Source organism: Pan paniscus, chromosome 1, assembly GCF_029289425.2.
Source record: "Pan paniscus chromosome 1, NHGRI_mPanPan1-v2.0_pri, whole genome shotgun sequence".
NCBI classification, from domain to species: domain Eukaryota; kingdom Metazoa; phylum Chordata; class Mammalia; order Primates; family Hominidae; genus Pan; species Pan paniscus.
This window is the reverse complement of record NC_073249.2, coordinates 215,880,265-215,905,207: the sequence shown is the minus strand read 5'-3', so window position 1 is coordinate 215,905,207 and position 24,943 is coordinate 215,880,265. Positions and strand designations below refer to the sequence as shown.

Sequence of the window (24,943 nt, the reverse complement as noted above, 5' to 3'; positions counted from 1 at the left end):
TTCTTAAGAAAGGTATATATGCTTGGTAAAATTATAAAGAAGAGCAAGGAAATGATTAACTAAAAATTCAAGTGAATGGTCACCTGGAGTTGGGTGGGAGAGGGTTGGTGGGAAGGAGGGGAATGAGATGGTAGGGAATGGCCCTTGGGGACTTCAAAGGAACTTGTAATTTTCTATTTCTTAAGTTGAATAGTGAGTACACGAGTGTTTGTGGTATTATTTTATATTGTTGTTTATATAGTCTTTGTGCATATTTTAAGAAAAAGAAAAAGTTAATGAGCCTTCATATGTACCTATTTATTCAACCAATGTATTGGTCCTGTAACCAGGAGAATCAAATTTAATAGCTATTTAAGACACTTTATTATTTTTCCAATCTTAGTCTGAGACTCCTTTTTCCATCTTGAGTGTCTCAACACATCCTGCCTGTTCTTTAGTGGAAGAGGGCACATACACTGCCTGCCCTCCTTCCTGCCACCTCTGGAAGACCATCGTCGGGGTACATATATGCCTTTCCACTTGTGTCTTCTGGACAACGCAGACATCTGTAGGGTGACCTGTAGCTAAAGGTGGTTGGTGCTTTTGTTGTGAAATTGAATTGGAAGTAGAAAGCTATTAAGCTCCAGTTTGTCCTTGCTGAACATTTGCGAGCAGTGTTCCCCTATAAACTCTTGATATCTGCTGAACAGATGTCTTATTTCCTGTGTTCTTTTAGGCTGGGAGCCATTTATTGAGCCTTGGCCATGCTCTGTATCCTGGCAACAGCAGGCAGCTAGTCGTCTCCATCCTCCTCGACTGAAGCTAGAAGCCAAGGCCAAACCTCGTTTGGATATCAATATCACTTCTGTGCTAATTGGTGAGTAGAAAGTTGTCTTTCATAGACTGATACCTTTCCGTACCTAAGTTCTGAGTCTGGAAGACTATTAATCCTAGTTTAGCAAATACCTGGGCCTGTACCAGGCATCACTTCTTCATCCTGACTGCTTTCCTGATCAACCCTAATAGCCTCTTGATTCTCAACCTGTTTCTCCAGCGTTGGCATCCCATAATGATGCTATCAGTGGTTAAGCAAGAACTTAGATTACTTAGGAAACGTAAATGGCCGTGATGGACTTTCTCCTCATAATGCTTGGCCACTAGAGTTTATTAAATGTCCTGGAAGTGAGTTTAGATTAACTTTGCTCAAGCTATTCACGGACTAATTCTTAAAAGGTGTGATTTTGACCATATCTTTATAGTAGAATAGGTTGCCTTTGTTGTTTCCCATTATCATTTTGACCTAACTCTGAAAATGACTTGCTTAAGGGTTGCCAGGTTAGTGGTGTGTTATCTAAAAGTATCTTTGGCAACACTGAAATGTACATCTCTGGATTCAATGTCATGAATAAAAACTGCTCTATTGTTATAGTTCTGCCATCTAAAAGGAAAGCAATATAATCATACAATCAAGTAGTGTGTACCTTCACTGTGAAAACTCACATTCATTGTTTGATTTATTGATCTACTTGATCTGATTTTGGAATTACTATACTTTATCTTTGAGCGATAACACATACTATTGCAAATTGTGAACTTTCTTTGGTGTGTATGTTGGATTGAGGCTGTTAGAATATCCACTTCCTTACGCATGTCAGAGTTGGATGGAAAGAATGTATTGTGAAATGAGACCATAAGTTTGTTGACCCCCCAAATTTAAAACCACTGTTTTGTATGATCAGATTTCATTCACTAATTTGCCTAGTTGTTAATATCACCTAGATAATAGTAAGTTGACCCTGTGATTTCTCTAAACTGTATTGTTTTGACTCCTACATTGTTTCTCACAACATCTCTTACTCACAACATCTCTTACTCTAGAAGGTTAGAGAAAGTTTGTGGTAGTCTTTTGAAAAGCTGCAGTAAACAAGAGCTTACCTAAAGGTTCTTATTGGTGTTTCTGATGAGCGCAGTATATGTCTCTTTAAGAATATCTTCTGGCCGTGCGCATTGGCTCATGCCTGTTATCCCAGTTCTTTGAGAAGCCAAGATGGGAAGCTCATTTGAGGCCAGAAGTTCCAGACCAGCCTAGGCAAAATTGTGAGACCTTGTCTCTACAAAAATAAACAATTAGCTGGGCATAGTGGTGTGCGCCTGTAGTCCCAGCTACTCAGGAGGCTGAGGTGGAAGGATTACTTGAGTGCAGGAGTTCAAAGTTACAGTGAGCTATGATTGTGCCAGTGTACTCCAGCCTTGGAGACAGAGCAAGACCCTGTCTCTAAGAAACCAACCAAACAAAAAATCTTCCAAAAGGCATTCTCGTCAGTGGTAAAATTTGTTTTGTTTTTTCACCTTCAATTCCTTATTCCGAATACTATACTGAAACCCAGAAACGTAGCTGTGACCTCTTGTGTTTAAATAAATATTACTTCGGTAGCCAAGTGTTCTAATTGAAAACCAGAAACCAATAATTCTTCTTCCAAAAAGTATAACATCTTAATTAGTATAAAAGATCTTCATCTAGGTGTGGTGCACTGTAATTGTTTTTGTTAACCTGCTATCCCCATTGTAATTCTCTCACAGAAGTAAAACTACTTGTGGAGAATTGTCTGCTGAATTTCAGCCTCTGGAGTGCAGTGGCATGATCTCGGCTCACTGCAACCTCCACCTCCTAGGTCAAGCGATTGTCCTGCCTCAGCCTACTGAGTAGCTGGGACTACAGGTGCACGCCACCACGCCTACATAAGTTTTGTATTTTTAGTAGAGATGGGGTTTTGCTATGTGGGCCAGGCTGGCCTCAAACTCCTGGACTCAAGTGATCCGCCTGCCTCAGCCTCCCAAAGTGCTGAGATTACAGGCGTGAGCTACCGCGTCCGGCCTCCATATAAATTTTAGATTCAGCTTTTAAAATTCCACAAAATGCCCTATGGGTATTTTGATGGGGATTTTATTGAATCTATAGATTGGTTTGAAGAGAATCCACATCTTTAATGTCTTTCACATTATGATAGAGTTTTGTGGCGATGGTTGTCTGTTCATGGTAATCTCTTTCAATGGAGCGTGAGGCTCTCCAGGGCACAGACTTTCTCGGAATCTAGCACAGGCCAGGCATGTAATGAGACACTCAATAAAAGCTTGTTTTGCTGAATTGAAATTATTTGACTCGAACCCTCCATCTTTTTTAGTTCTCTTAATATCTCCGGGGGATTCTTTCTAGACCAGTATGTAAGTACCAAGGAGTCGTGGATGGCAGATTACTGTAAAGATGACAAGGAAATAGAGTCAGCTAAATCAGAAGACTGGATGGGCTCTTCGGTGGATCCTCCATGTTTTGGACAGAGTAAGAGTTTTCACTACATGTGTTTAACTAAATCACTTTTGACCTACAAAGCAATGCTTCACTGAGAAATTCAAATGGAACCATCATTCTGCGTGGAAAAACCTACAGGAAATTCTGACTATCTTCTGTAGTTCTGTTTTAGTCTTTGCAGGAGACAGTTTTCTGGCATGAACTACTGAACTTATAAATGTGGGCTGTAATTCCACCTTTGCGGGGGAGAAAAGATCTGCAACACGTAATTCCTAAATCCTGGTAATAATGCATATGAGCTGGTGCACCTGAGAATGCATCAGGATCAGCTGTGGTTTGTGTTTTACTCTGCAAAACATTGGTTTTCTAATTGATCGGATTTTTTTTGACCAGATTTTTAAAAGCATCTGAAATGGTCTTCTAAATCTAGAGATAGAGGGTTTGGACATACTCTTGAAAAGAGGGCGAGCAGGAGCCCATGTGGAAAAAGTTGTTAAAAAGGGAGCCCTGTGCTGTTCATAGAGTATAAAAGAATTGAATGCCCTGCCTCTTGAAGAAAGAGGAGTCAGCTTGCTCTCTATTGATGATGCTTTCTTTCCTTATTTAATGCCTCGCCAGCTCTGTTTTCCTCAGAGCTGGGGAGATGGTGATGGACAACTGCATGGTCTTAGTTGTTCCACAAGCCATTGTCATCCAAATTCAACTCAGCTCCAACTCTTACAATGTGGTTTCTTTGGGGAGTCTTGGCTGGACTTCACATAGCTCATGAATACTTAAATATTCCATCTGGTCTGCAAACGTGTCATGGGAAGATGGGTGTTCTTAGTGTATGAAGTAATTGTACTGGTTCATCTCTCCTCAGGGTGTATAAGTGGACTTTCTGTCTGCCTTGTACTTCTAGAAAGAGACACAAAGAAATGTCAGCTGTGCTTGTTCTCTGTTTTCCCAGGCTGTTGCTTCTGAGTCTCAAGGTCATTACTTAGGAGCCAGGGCTTTTCAGATATTGTCAGCTTTGATTTTAGCTCCTCCTCCAACCTTCCCAATTTGTGTGTCAAGAAAATGTAACATAGTCTACCCAGAAGACTCTAAATAATCTTTGTAATATGTCCAAGAGAGTGTGTTTCTAAAACATTATTCATGCAGGGGCATCTTCAATTCAGAGTCAAACTCTAGCAAGGCCTGGTCTGTAAGATTCTGATGAAAGATTTTCTTGTCCCTCTCTTTCTTCTTTCCTTCTTCCCTCCCTGCCTGCCTTTCTTCCTTCCTTTTTAAAATTTTTGTCCCTCTCTCTTTCTCTATAGTTAAAAGGCTTCCTCATCTATATTAAATGCTGGTGCTGAGTTAAAGCTTGATTTTTATTTATTTAAAGATTTTTATGATTACTTAGGCTTATAAAAGTGTAATCTATCTTTTTAATAAGACATAACTTGAATATGCGTAAATTTCCAAACTTCTTTTCTTATTGGAAATTCCTGGATGGTAGTACAGTACATTCCAGGATTGTATTCTTTTAGCAGGCCTACTAAAATGATCATTGGGAATTTATTTTGAAAGTGAGTAGGGTTCAACCTTGTTGAACTAATCATAAACTTTCAGGTCTTATTCAAGAATAGTAAGTCATATTCCTACAAAAGTTATGCTTTTTATTCAGACTGGCCTTAAAACAAGCCCTTGGGAATAGCCCTTAACATGAAATTTAGCCTAAGGGACCTGCTGCTTTCTCACTGTTTCTTTATCAGCGGAAAGAAAATACCAGCCTCCTTTTGACAAAATTGTTGGCTTTGTTCAGTCAGGGCTGAGATTTTGCAGGTAAACCTGGGCGATGTGGCACTTCATTGAATTTATTAGTTTTGTATTCCAAGGACATTTTATGAAAATATCAAATATTCTGAAAACTTCCGTGCTTGATTTAGAATTTAAATAAACACTATGAGACAACTCCTCGGTAGAGATTGTTTAAATTTCGAACACATACTGACTCTTCCCCTGAATTTTTGAGATCCCCTGAGACTGGCATTTTACTTCTGTGTTTTACCAGTTGGAATGGAGCAACCTTCACTAAAATCTGTACTGATGGATTTTTGTAACTTTTTAATGCCATTTAAGAACATAACACCTTTAAATTAAAAATCTTCAAAAGGCTTGTCATTCTGTTCAAGAGAAGGTTCAATACATATTCTTCTAATTCAGGAAAAAAAAAAAAAGCATGTTACTTTGATCCAGCCTCCACAATAAAAACTAGCATAAAAATGTGTTCACTTTGTCAAGTACATTTGTAGCGCTTAGTAATCACTGATGGGAATGACTCTGTACTTGCATGATGCTTGCTATTTTTGTAATGTTCTCTATTTGTGCTTATCGTTTGGAAGCAAGTCTTCTTATTTCACTGTATTTATTCTTAGCCTCTAACTTTGTCTCTCCTGTCTACCAGGCCTCCCCCTTGTCTACCTTAGAACTAGGAGTACAGCCAGTCTGACTAACCTAGAGCACCAGATCTATGCTAGAGGTACAGTATAGCCAAGCGAGGGCTTGCTTTATTTTCCTGTTTTAAGAACTGCCTTGTACATCAATTTTTTTTTTTTAATGAGTGGGAGTTGAATTGGGGGTATTCCATGTCGTGAGTACTTTAGTAATAGGAAAGAACATTTCCAACTGATGAACAGAGTGGTGCATATTATCAGCTGATTCTTATATTGTTTCCCTTCCATCTCCCTTAACTTTGGTGGAAATGGAATAAACTCCACAGTGTATGATGCAGAAATATGTTAATACAATGTCAATTAGAGGTGATTTCTCATATTGAAGAGCAAGTGGATTGAGGAGCACCATGCGTCATCAAGCAGTGGTGCCACAAGTCTTAAGTTTATAAAATACCCACGAAAATTCTCATGGGAATGCATGGGGCTCTGGAACAGGCACTATAATAATAGGGATAGCGCAAAAAAAAAATTCTCAGTAAATAATTGCTTAGACACAAACCTTAATTTCTTTGGATGTCAATTTTTGTGTTTAGGAGATAAAAAAGAAAATTTTCTTTATTTCTATCTCTGATCTTTGAAAGTTTCTTGAGAAATTCACTGGTAAGTGAATATGGTAGAAAACACCATAATCATTGAGGAATTGGAGTCCCAAGATGTTCAGTTTTTGTTTTAGGGAGTGCAGTTTAATCTGAATGATTTATGTGTGTACATGGCAAATTCCAGATTATTCGTCATGATTTTTTTAAATAGAAAGAGGCCACAGGAACTCCCTCTACCAGGAATATAGAACAGGGATGTTAATACTCAGGGTACATTGCCCTGGGTTTTTTTTTCTGGACAATTTTACCAGGGTGGATGTTTGAGGGAGGGCTCACAAAGAAAGCCCAGAGCTGAATCTTAATTTATTTGTGTATTCCTGCTTCTGAGCTTTCTATATGTTACTTAATCTTTCAGGCTTAGCCAAGCATTATTCCTATTTAGCTGATAAGGACAGTGAGGTTCAGAGACACTAGGTGATTTGCCTTTATTCACCTGACCTCCTAGTAGCAAACCTAGTATTTTAATCTGCTTCTTATGATTTACAAACCAGGTCCTTTCTGATGGACTGAGCTGCTTACATAGCATGACAACCTACACTGTTTATAATGGCAAAATTACTGTGTGAGACAAGTCCAAAGGGGTAGAAATTTCCTTAGCTGGAGCTGTTTGAAGCTGAACTTGGATACGGGTAGCTTTAGACTCTCTCTCAGCCCATGAAGAAATTGGGTTTGGTCACTAGGGGCAGATTTTCTGAGGCCATTAGGGAATAATGTTCTCTTTGATGGACTTGGGAACTTTTGTCGCTGGTGCTGTGCCAAAGGCAAGTACATAGTTTATTTGGACCCTGGTGCAGAAGATGTCAGATTTGTTGCCTGATGTTGGGCTTGGATTTGCGTGCATGCTGTGTATTTTTATCCTCAGAGAAATGGGTTACTGAAGCCTGTGCCGTTATGTCTAATCAATGCAAGAAGCTTGGAGACCTAAGCATTGTGCCTACCCATGCTATTTAACTCCAAAGCAGTATACTTGTGAATATATTTGTATGGATTCGCAGCACTTTATTCTGTATAACAAACTGATCAAAGCCATCTGCCACCTGTTCTTTTTAAATCTAATTTGCAAATGGAAACTTACAGTCTGGCTCACAGTGGGATATGAAAGCACATCTGGCTTCTTTTTCTCCTGGGCCCTTTATCTACTGTAATAAAAGCAGCTCTCTCATTGCACTCATAGAAGAGGGAGGTGCCTTTCAAAGTGCCACAATAAATACCGTTTACCCTGCAGACAGCTCTTAAATTTTTTACTCCCCCTCTGCTCTTGTCAGCAGCCTTACAGCTACTCCTTAATTTTCTACTTGATGAGCACTAATTTTTTTTTTTTAAAGCAAACTTTGGGAGCTAAGTAAGGCCATTGGGGTGAGAAATGGGCATATTCCTAGTGGAGATTATCTTTAGATGTATTTGGGGTATCTCTAAATGACTGACCACAAAATTGTGGGAATACCCTGGAGACTGCTCATTTGTTTAGCAGATTACTATATCTTAGACTCCCCTGAACCATCGTCGTTATCAAAATAGAACTTGCCTTGACCCAAAATTGCTTGGTTTGCATTGTTTACAGTACTAACCTTTCAAAACTTTAAAAGAGGTAAGAGAAAAAAGGGAGTGATTGCTTTTTAAAAGGCAGTGACAATTACCGACTGTTATGATACAGTCCCAGCCTCAGTCTGGAGGTTGCAGAAGGCAGGACATGTTGCAGTTTGTCTTCTCGATTTTGTTGACAGAAGATGTCCTGTAGGGTGAATTCAGTTTTGCCTTAGTGTTCTCTGCAGCTAGCATTTGCAGCTTCCTGTAGATGTCATTTTCTCCCAGCTGCAGAGCATGTGGGTCATGGTCTTTCTCACGCTGTCTTCCTACTTTAATGCTAGACACATAAGAAGATTGAGCCACACCTCCCTTTTTTTTGTTGGCTGTGTACGTGTGTTGTGAACATGTCAGTCAGGAGGCTTTCTCACGCTGGTTTGCTGCTGCTGCCTCCCTATTTGTGTGGCCAGTGGAGGAGACAGGTCCTTGGTTAGAGGAGCTGCTGCCCTTCCTTTCAGTACTCTGCGTTCCATGTGGAACCACATAGCACGGGCAGTGGTACCTGCAGAGGGATCTGTCTGCCAAAGCAGCTGGGGCACCAGAAAGCCTGCTTTGGGTTTCTTACAACCTTTACAGTCAGGTCACCGCTCTTTAGAATTTGGTTACTTACAGTTTTGTGTTGATTGTTGTTTCTTTCCACATTCCCTGATTAGAAGCTTTTTGTGCAATGAAGCCATATTTTATGTTCCTTTTATGGCTTCCATGGTACCCACCTTATAATAGATGGTGGTGGTATCTATGTTTAAAAAATGGGCTAACAATTTTGTTTGAAAAGCTTTGAGATGGTCTACTTCTGCCTTTCCAGGGAGACAAAAACAACTATTAGTATAAAAGAATAGGAAAGAATGTTTTTATTTTATTTTGTTACAAAATGCATACAATGACTGTAGGGTAACTTATGTAAAGGCAGACTTCCTTAAGGTAAAGGCTTTTTGGACAAAGTTTAAATAAGTACATATGATATATCTTGCTACATTTTAGGTTACCCACTTAGAATATAGTTCTTGGGAGCACTGGGGAGGTCCATTTTTATTTCTTTCGTGATTCCCACCAAGTTGGGTCCTGATGCCTTCTTCTGAGAGATAAGGCCTGTAAGAGTTGTGGAAGAATTGGGGGCTGGGAATAGTCAGGCAGGGACCAAATTCTCCCATAGCAGCCAGCAAATACGTGGAGCTTCCATTTGTCCTGTTCCTTCTTTCTTGCTTCCACCTTCAGCCCCTTTGCACAAGAGACAAATTTGGGCACTGTCTCCAGGTTGGGGGAGGGTCTCTGCCATGCAGATAGGGGCGTCCGCTCATAGCCTTCTTCTGTTTGTCGTAGCAGAGGTGAAAACCCCCAAGCGCCGGCAGCCATTTGTCCCCTTTGCTCTGAGGAACCACACGGGGTGCACTTTGTGGTTTGCCACCCTGACCACCACACCCACCAGGTAAGCAGTCAGTTTATATTACCCCGAGTCATCTCTGCCACCAAAGCCTTCTTGTGCCAGCCCAGTAGAGCAAGGTGGGCCCCCTCTTGAGGCTCTTGGGATGATATTTGAATGAATAACTTGCTGTCTTGCTGAGATTTATGATGGAGGTTCTGGTTTTGTAGAGAATCTATAGTCAGAGAAGCAGGTCCTGAATCTAATTATGATCTTGTTTTTGGTATACCTTATGTTTAAAAGCCAAGCAAATTAAGGATGTGAGCAGGAAGTATGAAAAAGCCATTCCATCTTTTCTCCTCGATCTCTACCTTCTTTCCCATTTTAAAGAGCTATGTGTGGTTATCACACCAAATGTTTTGCCATTTTATTCCAAGATTGCTTTGAAAACATCCCCATTCTCCCTCTATCCCTAAAGAATTCTTTCATACCTAAAACGCACTTCAACCCAGATGGAATTGGGTGGAGTTTGGAGAACAAAGGAGACTTTACCTAAGCCAGGCGAGAACCTTTTCTAACAACTTTCTGCCTGTTTAGATCTTGGCTCAGCCTTCCAAGTACATGGTGGTCGTTCCAGCTGAGGTCATGAAGTGCATGGCATGAGTAACAGAATCCATTGATTCGAAATCACATTTCTCCGACCTCCCCCAAGTATGAGACTGCTCTAGAAGAGAAGCTTTTTTGTTTTAACAGTGTAGGTCTGTTAAATTCCAACTAATCACTTAAATGCCACTTGAAAAAGTCATGCCTTAATTCACATGTACCAGATTCTACTGCCTGAGGTAAGTGGCTACAGAGTGACAGCTTTCAGCTGTTTCTAAAATTTCAAATAAGTTGTGATTCAGCACGAAGATAGCTATAGTTAGCGACCCTCAAGGTCATTCTTTGTAGCTAGGTCATGCAGCCTTTTATTGCTGGGAATTGAGTTGTGAGAAGGTTCTGCTCTTCTGCACGCGGCTCCTGTGAGAGGGAGCTGGGAAGAAACAGGGACAGGCTGATGTCATCTGATTTGGTTCCAGAGCTGCACTGTCTCACAGTGGGAGTCCAGGGGTAGTTCCAGAAGGGAACGGAACATTTCTCGATGATACTCACAATGTTAGTGAATGGCGAGAAGTCCTTACAGGTGAAGAGATTCCCTTTGAATTTGAAGCAAGAGGAAAGTTAAGACACAGGTAAAGTATGGTTTATTCTTTTCTTTAAAAAAAAAAAAAAGTGGATGTAAGTGAGGGTCCCTAGTGTTTTGTCTTTTTACTTTCCTTTTAAATGATTTTATTTTATTTTATTTTATCTTATCTTATTTTATCTTATCTTATCTTATTTTATTTTATTTTTGAGACAGGGTCTTCTTGCTCTGTTGCCCAGGCTGGAGTGCAGTGGCACGATCTCAGCTCACTGCAGCCTCTGCCTCCTGGGTTCAAGCAACTCTCCTGCTTCAGCCTCCTGAGTAGCTGGGATTACAGGGATGCTCCACCACACCTGGCTAATTTTTTATTTTTAGTAGAGATGGGGTTTCATCATGTTGGTCAGGCTGGTCTCAAAATCCTGACCTCAAGTGATCCGCTTCGGCTTCCCAAAGTGCTGGGATTACAGGTGTGAGCCACCACACCTGGCCCCTTGTTAATGATTTTAATGTCTTCTTTTTAAAAGATATTTCGTAAATCAGTGTTTCCTTTTATTATTTTATTTTATTTTATTTTATTTTTGTAGAGATGAGGTCTCACTGTGTTGCCCAGGCTGGTCTCAAACTCCTGGGCTCAAGCAGTTCTCTCACCTCGGCCTCCCAAAGTGCCGGGATTACAGGCGTGAGCCACTGCACCCAGCCTCCTTTTAAAAAATAAAGACTTTGCTGCCATCTTGGAAATACATGTCTTTTCATTAACTATCCATTTATTTGACATATGAGGTGATAACCTGTGTGTTTCACAGAATTTGGTGGAAACATAGACATATCATAACCCTCAAGTTTATTGCATCTTGGCCTGATTTTCATGATGGATTGGTGATATGGTATTCTTAAAAGATTCTCAAAGCATGTTGATTTCAATTTTAATTTACATATATGCCACGTAGTACTTTTAACAAGCAGATAGTTTCAGGACTCAAAGCTAATAAGAAGACAAATTCTGATTCTAAAAAGAACTCATCTGGGGAGACTGCTAGCTGATGCATTCCTGAAGTACCCATACTCAAAACTGGAATGAATGTGAGAAAATGTTCTATCTGATTACTGAGAGATCATAAAATATCCAATAAAGTGTTGTATTATTTACAAGTATTTTTCTATGCACAGGCTATCCAGTGGATATGAATAGGTTAAGACAGCATTTGAATAGGTTAAGATTTAGTATTTGAGCCTCATATTTGTTTTCAAGCTGAGCTGAAATTGAAGAGATTGGCTTTAGCTTTCTGTAATCATGTGCTTTTTGTGGTGCTTTCAGTTCCTGAGTGTAAACTTGCTCCCAAGTCAAGCAGGTTTCCTTTTGCATAGCTTTGGTACCCGCACACATTATTCCCAAGAAGCAAGAGTTCTGAAAGTGTGGGTCTCCAGGGATTTTATAGGGAAAAAAAAAATCACTATGCTGGGCACACATGTGCTTGGAAGCCACTTTAGCTTCCAGGTATGAGCAGTGAGCATTTTCCTGTTGGTCCCCACAGTTCTTGGAGAAGCTAACTACAGAACTATTGGGAACATTTCTGGATAAGCCCATCCTCTGTCATATCAGAAAGGGTTTGACCTCTTTGTCATTTCTGTTTTTGTTTCCGTATTTCATAATCCATTTCAAGTCCCACTATTCTGCTTGAATTCTTCAAAATAAATGCCTTTTCTGGCTTTTTCCCCTTTTGGCACACTGCACCCCACTCCATGCCTCCCTCCCCGCTTCCTGTCAGCCTCAAATCCAGTTCCCCATTTCACTTCTGGCTTGAATTAGGCAAAATCTAAAATAGAATTAAATGTGCAGTTTCCTCCTGTTCCTCCTGTTCTGCCCACTGCCTTCTGCTCCAGTTTCAGTCGAGCACAGGAGCCCTGAAATGAGCGCTGTGCCTCTCCTGCCCTGTCTGTAGTCACATAGGGCGGGAGCCAAACAACCGCATGTGGTTCTGAGCGAATTAGGATTTCAACAAAGGAACCAAGAATAATTTTTTATGCATTTCCAAGAGTATGGTTATATGACTAAATCGCTCCTGCATTTTTACCACCCCAGTGACATCATTATATAGGTTGGGGTGAGGGTTGGTGGGGGAAAGACCTTGGCGCGTGTTCAGGTTTTGGGTGGTTTGTACAATGGAGGATAAATGCCACTCTTACTCAGTCAAGCTTTACAGATCTTGCAGTTTGTGTTGTAAGTGTAAAACCCAGTTAAACTGTGCTCCTGATTTCCCTTGCATTAGGTAATCTCCAAAAGGTTTAGCCAACTGGGTTTTTACATCATATATACTAAATCAGATTTGTGTCTTTGCTTCTGCTTTTCATCCCTTCTGGAGATTGTGCTTAATATCTTTTTCTTTGTTCTGCCTGACAGACACACCCATGACCTCCGGATTCATCAACTGCAAGTGAGAGTAAATGGCTGGGAGCAAGTGAGCCCAGTGTCTGTGGACAAAGTCGGGACCTTTTTTCGATACGCAGCACCAGATAAAAATTCATCTTCCTCTACGGTGTGTGACTGTCAGGAAGTCAGATGGTTAAGCGACTGTCAGGAAGTCAGATGGTTAAGCCTGTAATAAGCTTACTCTAATGAAACTTTCTCGTTCTTTCTTTCCCCTAATTCTAGGACTGACTGGGTCAGTCATAGGCATTGGTAATCAATATGTAGATAAGCCAGCCAATGGTTAGTTTCAGTAGAAAAACAAGATTTAAAATCAGCAGTAACACATTTCCTCACCTCTGTAGATCCATTTCATGCTAGCTGGCCTGACTGGCAGTTTACTAGTCTGCTGAACCTGAGTCTTGTCTTTATTTCACATATTGTTATGCTGTCCATATACACTGTCTTTTTAATATTTCTTATAATGCAGCACCTTGATCCTTTTACTCTGTGTCTCCAAATCTTTCCACTGTCGTTTATTTTCTGATCACACATGCTCTCACATACCCTTCCTGCCTGTAGTCCTAGTGGTTGGAGGGACAGCCCAGGAAATGATGCAGGTAGCATCCCTGACTTGTACATGCAGGTGGAGGCTGACATCCTGGCTGACAGAGCTGCCATGGGTGCTCTTGCCCCATCCTCCTTCATACTTCATGGGACACTTGCACTTATTTTTGGGTAGCCAGTAGTGAGGTGGAAATGGAGACTTGCAGAGATATTGCAGCTTTCTTCATGAAAAGTATTCTTAGAGAACACTGTTGCACAAGTGTCCATTTTTACTGTTGCTCTTGTGCCCCAAGTTTCTTAGAAAAAAACAAAAACAAAAAAACAAAACCTTCTCAGGATTACTTTTCAGCCTAAGTTTATGTCTGGTAATGAAAGGATCAGTTCCCTCATAGGTACCTTTCTTACTGCATTGATGTGTTGGGGAGAAATTTGGCATACATTGAATGGTTATAAAATGAATATTGTTTTTTCCATATCTTTAAGAGGAGATGTTTTATATTCATAGTAGACTATACTTTACTTGAAAGTATTTACAAACACCACCCTTTGAAGAAAATTATGTTGTCATTGAATTTAATGTTGCTAATTATCTTAAGTCTGTGCTAACTCTAACTTTTGAAATCTTTTTCAGATTGGCAGCCCAAGCAGCAGAACAAATATTATACATCCCCAGGTTTATGTAAGTATGATTTTCCTGTTGTCATTGTGTTTATTGTGTATATACACTGCACCTGAATCATGTGGATATACATTTCTTAATGATCAGAGAAACTTTATGACATATATGCAATTGGAATTTATCTCTGCCCTTTTCTATTAATGATTACCTTCCTTTTCCAAAAACTTGCAAGAAAATGTTTTCACCTAGCTTGGTGTGTGAGACTAAGTATTACAGGGAAGGAGAAGAAAAGGCAAATGTTTGGTCCAAGGTCTCCTTTTCATTCTAAGTTAAAATAGAAATGAACCCTGGTATGACCATATGTGTTTCATAGTTTTGGGTCCAAAGGTCATGAAAGTAAATAAGAAGGAAAAAGTAGCAGTTTATTTCCTCTTTGGCTTTTGAAACATCATCACGAAATGACATTAACAAACTTATTCCAGGCTTTTATTTATAATTTCTTCTCCCTGATGATTGTAGGTTTTGAAACAAAATTTCAGGTAGGCCTGAACAATATCAAGGTTTGAAACAACATCAGGATTTCTTTTTTTTTTTTTTTTTTTTTTGAGATGGAGTCTCACTCTGTTGCCCAGGCTGGAATGCAGTGGTGCCGTCTCAGCTCACTGCAACTTCCGCCTCCCGGGTTCAAGCAATTCTCTTGCCTCAGCCTCCCAAGTAGCTGGGACTGCAGGCGCCTGCCACCACCCCCAGCTAATTTGTTGTATTTTTAGTAGAGATGGGGTTTCACCGTGTTAGCCAGGATGGTCTCGATCTCCTGACCTCGTGATCTGCCTGCCTCGGCCTCCCAGAGTGCTGGGATTACAGGTGTGAGCCAACGCGCCCAGCCTAGGATTTTAAGTAATTGTTACTGGCTTTGACTATTGGGGCCTTTTTTGGGTTGGGTCACTGGAAGCTGGAGCTTCGATGATGATTTATGCCTAGGATTGTGTCCTTCTAAAAACACTCTAGAAAATTGTAGTTTGCCGTTTTGTTTGGACTTCCTAGAAGTCTTGGTTCAAAACATGGAGCTCTTCATTTTATTGTTTATTGGATTGACTTTCACTTGCTGTTTGTCTTAATGAGAAAGGTGGCAGAATGAAAAGCTTGAATGTCATGCCATTTGTTTCTCCAGTAAAAAGCATTGTTAATATGTTCTGGACACTCATTCTAAGAGTAGTACTTTCAGACTTTTTCTTTGGTGTACCTAACATGGGATTTTTCTACTTTTAAGAAAATTTCCTGTCACATGGTATTAGCACAAAATGTGTGTTGAATGTGTGAATGAACATATGGAAAAATAACGTAATGGCTGTAACCCAAGACCAAAATAAATAATTGCCCTTCATTATGTTGAGTTTCTGAACCTTGGTGTCCTTTTTATGAACAAGTGATTATTTTTAAAGTTCTTTAAAATACAGACATTGGTTTTTGTGTAGGCATGTCAACAAATAATATATGGACCTAAATAATATATTTTATGACATTTAGAAAAAAGAAGTTATTATTTGTTCCTATGAAAGGCACACCAATGCAGACAATTCTTTCTTTTACACTTTCTGGATTTTACAAAGACAAATGTTAATCTCAGAAGACTTCCTTCTGTTTTTCTGTATTTGGGCAGTACCCAAGCCATTGTTTGGATATTAATCTAGGAGGAAAATAACACAGAAGGTAAATCATTTAACGTTTTGCAAAGTCCTACCTCATTATTTCTAACTTTAATTGTGTTGGATGCTCTTTATTTAATTCCCTGCCAGTAGAGTAGAAAACAAGCCTTTTTCAGTTTCGTTGTAAGGAACTCAGGGGCTTTATGAATCAAGGAAAATTTCCAGCAGATACTTTCTTACCAAATTACAGGAAGTTTGGAAAATTGGATAGGTTATTGTCACAGTCTCAGGTGAATGTTTTTAATAATGTTTCTAGAGGCTTAGGACTGATTTTTCTTAGTGACACACTTTGTGATATCACATCTGAGTGGATTATCTGTTTTTGTAGAACTTTTTGGAATTTATTTTTTTAATAGTATATATTTATAGGATGTTTACTCCCTTTAAAGCTGAATGGCTTTAGGGTTTTATGACTGATTTCACTGAAGAACTATAGTAGTAATAAGATGCTTTTAAGGTAGACATTCTGATCGATATTATTGTATTTTATATGTTTTTTCAGAAACATAACTATTTTGTCTTTATTTCTCTTTCACAGTTCTCTTCACTCCCACCAGTGCGGGTGGTCTTTGCAGTGACTATGGAAGGCAGTGCACGGAAAGTCATCACTGTCCGGTCAGCCCTCATTGTGAGGAACAGACTTGAGACACCAATGGAACTAAGACTGGATAGCCCATCAGCTCCAGACAGTATGTTTTGATTGTCTAGCATATAGTAAATGCTGATAAATATTTCTTGACTGTTGTCAAGTCTCTTTTTCCCCAGTGGTATCTTCCCCAGCAGTCAGTATATATGGTCTGTCTTCTTTTGTCCTGAGATGGTCAATCTTTGGGGTGGAGGACCATTGCCTGAAAGTGTTAACCCTTATTTCTGTGGCAGAGCCAGTGGTGCTTCCTGCTATCATGCCAGGGGATTCGTTTGCTGTGCCTTTACACCTCACTTCTTGGCGGCTACAGGCCCGGCCCAAAGGATTGGGTGTATTTTTCTGTAAGGCTCCCATTCATTGGACCAATGTAGTGAAGACTGCAGAAATTAGTAGCAGTAAACGAGAGTGCCACTCTATGGACACAGAAAAAAGCCGATTTTTCAGGTATGTAGCACCACTGCAGTGACATGTCACTTTTGCCTTTTTTTTTTCTTTTGCAATGACTATTACCATTCTTTCTCTAAAGACCCTTAGAGATTCAGTTATCTTTATTTAAACTCTAAAGTTCTTATTCCTTGAGTTTTAGTTAGAGTTCATGAGAACTCAAGTGCTAACTGTTGGTGGGGTCTGGGGAGGCTTTATTACATGGGAGAGACAGCCAACACACACGCTATTTACACATACAAGATTAGAAGTTTGTGTTGTACAACAGCATAAAGAGAGGACATATAGAGACGGGAAGGAAAACAAACAGAAAATAACGAGTTCTCATTCCAAAATTGGAAAGCAAAATCCTGGGGTTTGGAGTTTTTCGAATGAGAGATTTCAAAATAATTTGAAGGTTTATGTACCTAATACTGACTTTCTTGAGAACTTTGACAAAATTGCCTAACCATTTAAACTCCTGTTTTCCCATGATACAGGAGTATGTTACTAGATTCAATGTTGGAAAAAATACTGGATTGCTATGTTACACCCTAACAAATTTAGGCTTTCAACTTATTTAATGAGGATTAGCTTTAGTTTCTTTTATAGTGAAGACAGGCATTCATTTAGTCTAAACTTAGAGAAAAGATACAAGAATAGTGTAAAGAATTTCAGTATACTCTTTACCCAGATCTGCAAATTGTTAACAGACTAAAGGAAGAAATACATCAAATACATAGCTGGAGTTGGTGATTTTAACACTTCTATTTCAGTAATTTATAGAACAAAGAAATCAATAAATATGTAAAAGATTTGAACAATGTTATCAATGAGCGTGTTCTGATAGACATTTATATACAGATTATACATTCTTTTCAAGTATATGTGGAACACTTATCAAGAGAGATCATCTGCTGGGCCATAAAACAAAGATCAATAAATATTAAAGAACTAAAACCATACAGAATGTATTTCCTGATCACAATAGAAGTAAACTAGAAATAAACAACAATAAGATACCTAATCCCAAATATTGGGACGTTAAACAATATATTTGTAAATAATCCATGGGTCAAAAAAGAGAAATCACAAAGGAACTTAGAAAATATTTGGAATCAAATGGTAATAAAAGGCAGACATGTTTAAATATGAGGGATGCAGCAAAACCAGTTCCGAGGGTGGAAGTTATAGTTTGTAAATCCTAATATTAGAAAATGGGGAAGATCTTTGGTTAAGTCTCAATTAATTTAAAAAAAGAAAAGAAAAGAATATATAAAATTGCTGATTTAATCTTCTACCTTCAGAAGTTAGTTAAAGAACAGCAAATTCAAAACAAATAGGAAAAGGAAACAATAAAAATATGGATGGAAATCAGTGAACTAGAAAATAGAAAATCAACAATGTCAAAATTGACATAAGTTTGACAAACTTCTAGCAAGACTTGCTGAAGGAGAAAAGACAGAAAATACAAATTACCAATATAAAGAATGAAAAAAATGAGGCACTATTACAGATCCTATAGACATAAAAAGGATGAAAAGGAGGTAAATACAATTTTATGCCAATACATTCCAGATGTAAATGACACCTTTCTTGAAAAACACTAGTTATCAAAACTGATACAAAGAAGAAATAGAAAATCCAAATAGCCCAGTATCTAAATTAAAAGAACTTTAACTGTTAGAAAAGCCTTTGTCCACAAAGAACACTATAGGCCCATATAACATTACTAGTGAATTCTACCAGACGTTTAAGGAGAAATAATAACAGTTTTACACAAGATCTCTCAGAAAATAGAAGAGGAAAGAACAATTCCGAACTCATTTTATGAGGCCAACATATCCCTAATACCAAAACCTGATATAGCTACTATGTAAAAACTGTGAGCCAGCATTCCCCATGAAGAGGTGCAAATATCATTATTAAAAATTTCTTTGTTGTGTTTTTTGAGGTGGAGTTTTGCTCTTGTCATCCAGGCTGGAGTGCAAGGGTGCAGTCTTGGTTCACTGCAACCTCCACCTCCTGGATTCAAGCGATTCTCCTGCCTCAGCCTCCTGAGTAGCTGGGATTACAGGCCCATGCCACCACACCCAGCTAATTGTTGTATTTTTAGTAGAGATGAGGTTTCACCAGTTGGCCAGGCTGGTCTCAAACTCCTGACCTCAGGCAATCCACCCACCTTGGCCTCCCAAAGTGCTGGGATTACAGGCGTGAGCCACCGTGCCCAGCCAAGTTTTTCTTTTTTTGATTGAGACAGAGCCTTGCTGTGTCGCCCAGGCTGCAGTGCAGTGGTGTGATCTTGGCTCACTGCAGCCTCCGCCTCCCAGGTTCAAGTGATTCTCCTGCCTCAGCCTCCCGAGTAGCTGGGATTACAGGCACCCACCACCACAACCGGCTGATTTTTGTATTTTTAGTAGAGATGGGGTTTCACCATGTTGGCCAGGCTGGTCTTGAACTCCTGACCTCAAGCAATCCGCCCACTTTGGCCTCCCAAAGTGCTGGGATTACAGGTGTGAGCCACTGTGCCCAGCCCTTTATCAAAATATTATGAAATGCAATCCAGCAAGTGGTTTATCCCAGAAATTTAAGATTAGCTTAATATTTGAAAATCAGTAAATGTAACTCATCATATTAACAGACTAAAAGAAAGTCAAGTGCAGTGGCTCACGGCTATAATCCCAGCACTTTGGGAGGCCAAGGTGGGCAGCTCACTTGAGATCAGGGGTTCGAGACCAGCCTGGCCAATATGGTGAAACTCCGTCTCTAGTAAAAATACAACAAATTAGCCAGACATGGTGGTGCACACCTGTAATCCCAGCTACTCCGGAGGCTAAGGCAGGAGAATCGCTTGAATCTGGGAGGCAGAGGTTGCAGTGAACTGAGATCATGCCACTGCACTCCAGCTTGGGTGACAGAGCGAGACTCTGTCTCAAAAAAATAAAGAAGGAGTACACAGGCCACAGAATTGGAAAAATACATATATCTGAGAAAGGATTTTTGCATGGAGTATATGAAGAACTTCCTACAGATCAACAATAAAAAGATAATAAAAAGAATAGACAAAAGAACGGACAATTTACAGAAGAAAATACCCAGCCAATAGACAAATGGAAAGATGCTCAGTGTGATTATTCACTAGGGAAATGCACACAGTGGGTAATGTTTTACTCGAATTGAAATGGCTGAAATAAAAAAAGAATGACAACACCAAATGTTGACAAAGATGTGGAGCCACTGAACTCTCGTAAGTAGCTAGTAGGAGTGTAAAATGGTATAACTACTTTGGAGAAATGTGTGGCAATTTCTTATAAAAGTACTGGCCGGGCACAGTGGCTCACACCTGTAATCCCAGCACTTTGGGAGGCCAAGGCGGGGGATCACCTGAAGTCAGGAGTTCGAGACCAGCCTGACCAACATGGTAAAACCCCGTCTCTACTAAAAATACAACAAATTAGCCAGACATGGTGGTGCACTCCTGTAATCCCAGCTACTCAGGAGGCTGAGGCAGGAGAATGGCTTGAACCCAGGAGGCAGAGGTTGCAGTGAGCCAAGATAGCACTATTGCACTCCAGCCTGGACAACAAGAGTGAAACTCAGTCTCAAAAAAAAAAAAAAAAGGACCCAGCAAGGCCACTCTGGGGTATTTACCTAAAAGAAATGAAGATATATGTCCAAAAAAAAATACTTGTACAAGAATGTTCATTTAACCCTAAACTGGGAAAAACCAATTGGCTATCAAGAGGATAATGAATAAATTAACAGCAATTTATTCATAACCATGGCATACTACTAGGAAGTGAAAAATTATCAAAGAGGATGTATAGAACAACATGGCTGAATCTTGTTGAGACTTTAAGTTTTAGAAGCCAGACATAGGCCGGGTGCGGTGGCTCACGCCTGTAATCCCAGCACTTTGGGAGGCCAAGGCAGGCAGATCACGAGGTCAGGAGATCAAGACCATCCTGGCTAACACGGTGAAACCCCGTCTCTACTAAAAATACAAAAAATTAGCTGGACGTGGTGGCGGTCGCCTGTTGTCCCAGCTACTCGGAAGGCTGAGGCTGAAGAATGGCATGAACCCGGGAGGTGGAGCTTGCAGTGAGCCGAGACCGCACCACTGCACTCCAGCCTGGGTGACAGAGCGAGACTGCCTCTCAAAAAAAAAAAAAAAAAAAAAAAAAAAAAAAACAGACATAAAGAGTAGTACATACTACATGATTCCACTTATATGTATGCAGTTCCAGAACAGAAACAACTAATCCATAGTGATAAATGTTAGAAAGGGGTTGCCTGAATGATGGAGGAGAATATTGATTGGAAAAGGGCATGAGGGAACTTTCTGGGGTGAGGGAGATATCCTATAATTTATTTTGGAGGGTGTTTATAGAGGTGTGTATAATTGTCAGAGCTCATCAAACTGAACATTTAAAATCTATACATATTATTGTGCATTTATATCTTAATGTATTTGGGTTGAAAACTGCAAATAATTTTACTCATTGAACCATCTTAATGTTATTCTTTCTCATACTTAGCTAAGGAGAAAAAATTTAAGTTCTTCATTAAGTCTGATGATTTTTACACCATTTTATCTTCATAGGTTTTGTGTGGCTATAAAGAAAGAGAATTATCCAGATTATATGCCCTCAAACATATTTTCTGACAGTGCAAAACAGATTTTCAGACAGCCTGGGCATACCATATATCTCCTGCCAACTGTGGTAATCTGCAACTTGCTACCCTGTGAACTTGATTTTTATGTTAAAGGAATGCCAATTAATGGGACGCTGAAACCTGGCAAGGAGGCAGCTCTCCATACAGCTGATACATCCCAGAACATTGAGCTGGGTAAGAATGTAGTCAGATGATCATTTGTCATAATCCTATGAAAATATCAATGAGTATTTTGTGATTATTTATTTGGTAAGCATCTTGGAGAAATTGGGGCACATATAATATCTCAATAAGCCAGCTCAAAGGAATCAGTGCAGTTAAAAAAAATAACCTTTAGCTAGAGGTGGCGGCAGTACATGCCTGTAGTCCCAGCTTCTCAGGAGGCTGAGGCGGGAAGATTACTTGAGTCTAGAAGTTCGAGGCTTCAGTGAGCTATGTTCACGCTACTGCCCACCAGCCTGAGCAACAAAGTAAGACCCTGTCTCTTAAAAAAAAAGAACTTATAGAAAAGGATAAGAAAAAACTTATCAAACCAAAAGGTTTACAGAGGAGGCACTCAACAGAGCCTTTTTTCTTACATTGCTACATGATGTATGATTGTAGGAAGTCATTTCATCTTTTTAAACTATGCTTTTCCCAAGCAAAATCTTATGCCTCTTCTCTTTTTATTGAAAGTATAAACGTTTGCTAAGCACTCACTCTATTCCAGGCATACCTGGGCTTTTTCACACGTGTAATCTCATGTAATCCTTATAGAAATAGTTATTTGCCCCATTTTACTGGGGAAGAAATGGGGGTTTGGAATGCATCAAGTAATTTTCAGTTGTAAGGGTTGTTAAAAGGAAAAGTTCAGCCAAATTAAATTTAAATGAGTTTAACTGAGCAATGAACAATTTGCAAATTGGGCAGCCCCCAGAATCACAGCAGATTCAGAGAGACTCCAGGGATGCCTCGTGGTCAGAACAAATTTATAGGCCAAAAAGGAAGTGACGTACAGAAATCAGAGGTGAAGTACAGAATCAGCTGGATTGGTTACAGGTTGGTGTTTGCCTTATTTGAACACAGTTGGAATACTCAGCAGTGTATGAGTGGGTTGAAGTGTGGTACCTGGGATTGGCCAAGACTCAGCTGTTGTTACAGGTGCATAATCCTAAATCAGGTCTTCAATCTTGTCTACCTATTAAGTTAGCTGGCATTTCATCCACAAAGATTCATATAGAAGTACGGAGTTCTTATGCCATATTTAGTTTGCTTTAACAGGGTGAATGAAGTCAAAGTAGAGAATCATTATCATATTTGCAACACTTGAAACAAAGAGGAATGGTGATCGTAGTTAACAATATTGTATGGTGTATTTCATAAGAGCTAGAAGAGAGGATTTTTAGTATTCTAACTAGAAAGAAACGATGAATGTTTGAGGTGATGAAAATGCTAAATACCCTGATTTGATCATTTCACAATGTGTATATGTATTGAGACATCTCACTGTACCCCCAAAATATGTACAGTTATTATTATGTGTCGATTAAAAATTTAATTTTTTTTTTGAGATGGAGTCTCACTCTGTCACCCAGGGTTAGAATATCAAAATATCTAATTTATATCTAATCATATGGGTTAGGATATCTAACCCATATGATTATGCAATTTAGGCTCTCTAGTGTGACTTCCAGGCCATCTGGTTTGCTTATATTGATCCCTACCCTAGCTAGAGAGAAAGAGCCATTCTAATGAAGATTTTTGCAGTTAGATACTTAGTTATTGGTTTTTCCGAAAGGAATCCAATTTACTTTTGCTGTGAGCTATTTTGGCAAATAGTGAGAACTCTGAAAGTTAATAGTTTGTATCTTCTTTAGGGGTATCACTGGAGAATTTCCCCCTCTGTAAAGAATTGCTCATTCCACCTGGAACCCAAAACTATATGGTGAGAATGCGACTCTATGACGTCAACCGTCGGCAGCTGAACCTCACCATCCGGATTGTGTGTCGAGCAGAAGGATCCTTAAAGATCTTCATTTCTGCTCCATATTGGCTGATTAACAAAACAGGTACATACAGGGGCTGCTCAAGTAGGTCTTTGGCGTTAGTCATGGGAATTCAGATTTATTTGCTTAGCTAACTAAATGGAGCCAATGCAAATAGATTACTTCAACAGTCTGAGCTGCTGAAACATTCCTGCTTCCATCATAAATGCTTAATCATGCTCAAAACTGTCCTTTTAGGCAAGAAACTGAGCCCACTAAATAGATTCAGTTTTCACTCTTTTCCCGCTTGATGGTTTTATTCATTCACCATTTGCATCTCTTTCAGATAGACTGGGTGGTATTGATGTAAACTTTTCTCTCCTTCCTAAAGGGTTGCCACTGATCTTCAGACAGGACAATGCCAAGACAGACGCTGCAGGCCAGTTTGAGGAGCATGAGCTGGCCCGGAGCCTGAGTCCTCTCTTATTCTGCTATGCTGACAAAGAGCAGCCAAACCTGTGAGTACAGTTATTTATGGGAAGGGGAAATAAGCTCCCAGGGAAGGGAAGAAATTAGTAAAGGCTATAATATATCCGTGTAAGTAGAAATATACTGTAGATAACAATCCTGACTTGGCAGGGGAATAGAACCATGACCTAATGGGATTTTTGGGGGATCTAATTTCTATGTTATTTGATACTGAAAATAAACCATTTGGTTGGTTTATAATGAAAGCTAGTTTTATTTTACATGCATTGAAGTAGTTTTCCTATTCATAACTCTGCCAACGAAGAGAAAGCCACGAGTTCTCCTTCTCTGCTCTGCAGTTTTTCTTCCTCTGTATACTTGGAGCGCAGGCACAGGAGCTGGCATCAGAATGGACATAGGCTGGTTCTTTGGTGAAGCCGTCAGCCTCATTAATCCAATCCAGGATTTGTAGCACATTTGGAAATTCATCCCTTTTACCTTTGAAGTAAAATGTGCCATTTTATGGTCTCAGAGCACTCATTGCATGTTTAAAAGCAGGGACAAAAAACAACTGTGAGGATTAGATGACATGTGCTTTTAATGTATGGTAGGAGCATTAATTCACTTTTGTTCTTGGTTTTGACATTTTGCTTTTTACAAGAGTCTTTTAATAGAGCTCTAATCAAAGATAAATGGGTGTATCCAATAATGCTAAAATGCCATACCGTGTTATCGGTAGAATCGTGCTGACAGCTTAACAGAAAGTCTTCTGGAGTACCACACTTCAGTGGGTACTGATGTGTTTACAAGGGAAGGTTGGAGTGTAGATTACTGTTTGAGGCATGGAAAGAGGATTGATGAGAGTTCTGGATATTGTAGGGGATGCAGCCAGCCTCTTGGCATGTGCAGCCAGCCCAGTCTCATTCTTTTCCTGAAATGATTTGGACAGTTTTAGATTTAGGACTTGACATGTGTCA

The 24,943-nt window shown here is 39.6% G+C and overlaps 1 protein-coding gene across 6 annotated transcripts in view; it reads left to right on the top strand.

The window, feature by feature from the left end:
* The window catches only part of VPS13D (vacuolar protein sorting 13 homolog D), a 283,963-nt gene that overhangs the window by 102,262 nt on the left and 156,758 nt on the right, over positions 1-24,943 (top strand). For 3 of the 6 annotated variants that reach the window (XM_034955629.3, XM_063601893.1, XM_055098271.2), the window contains 12 exons: positions 716-856; positions 3,194-3,316; positions 5,718-5,792; positions 9,270-9,375; positions 10,389-10,541; positions 12,891-13,026; positions 14,095-14,142; positions 16,327-16,477; positions 16,668-16,878; positions 21,461-21,708; positions 23,391-23,582; positions 23,890-24,016. In XM_034955629.3, coding sequence (XP_034811520.3) covers positions 716-856; positions 3,194-3,316; positions 5,718-5,792; positions 9,270-9,375; positions 10,389-10,541; positions 12,891-13,026; positions 14,095-14,142; positions 16,327-16,477; positions 16,668-16,878; positions 21,461-21,708; positions 23,391-23,582; positions 23,890-24,016 — 1,711 coding nt within the window. The remainder of the gene's footprint in view (positions 1-715; positions 857-3,193; positions 3,317-5,717; positions 5,793-9,269; positions 9,376-10,388; positions 10,542-12,890; positions 13,027-14,094; positions 14,143-16,326; positions 16,478-16,667; positions 16,879-21,460; positions 21,709-23,390; positions 23,583-23,889; positions 24,017-24,943) is intronic. The other 3 variants (XM_034955631.3, XM_034955636.3, XM_034955634.3) reach the window with 3 other exon arrangements.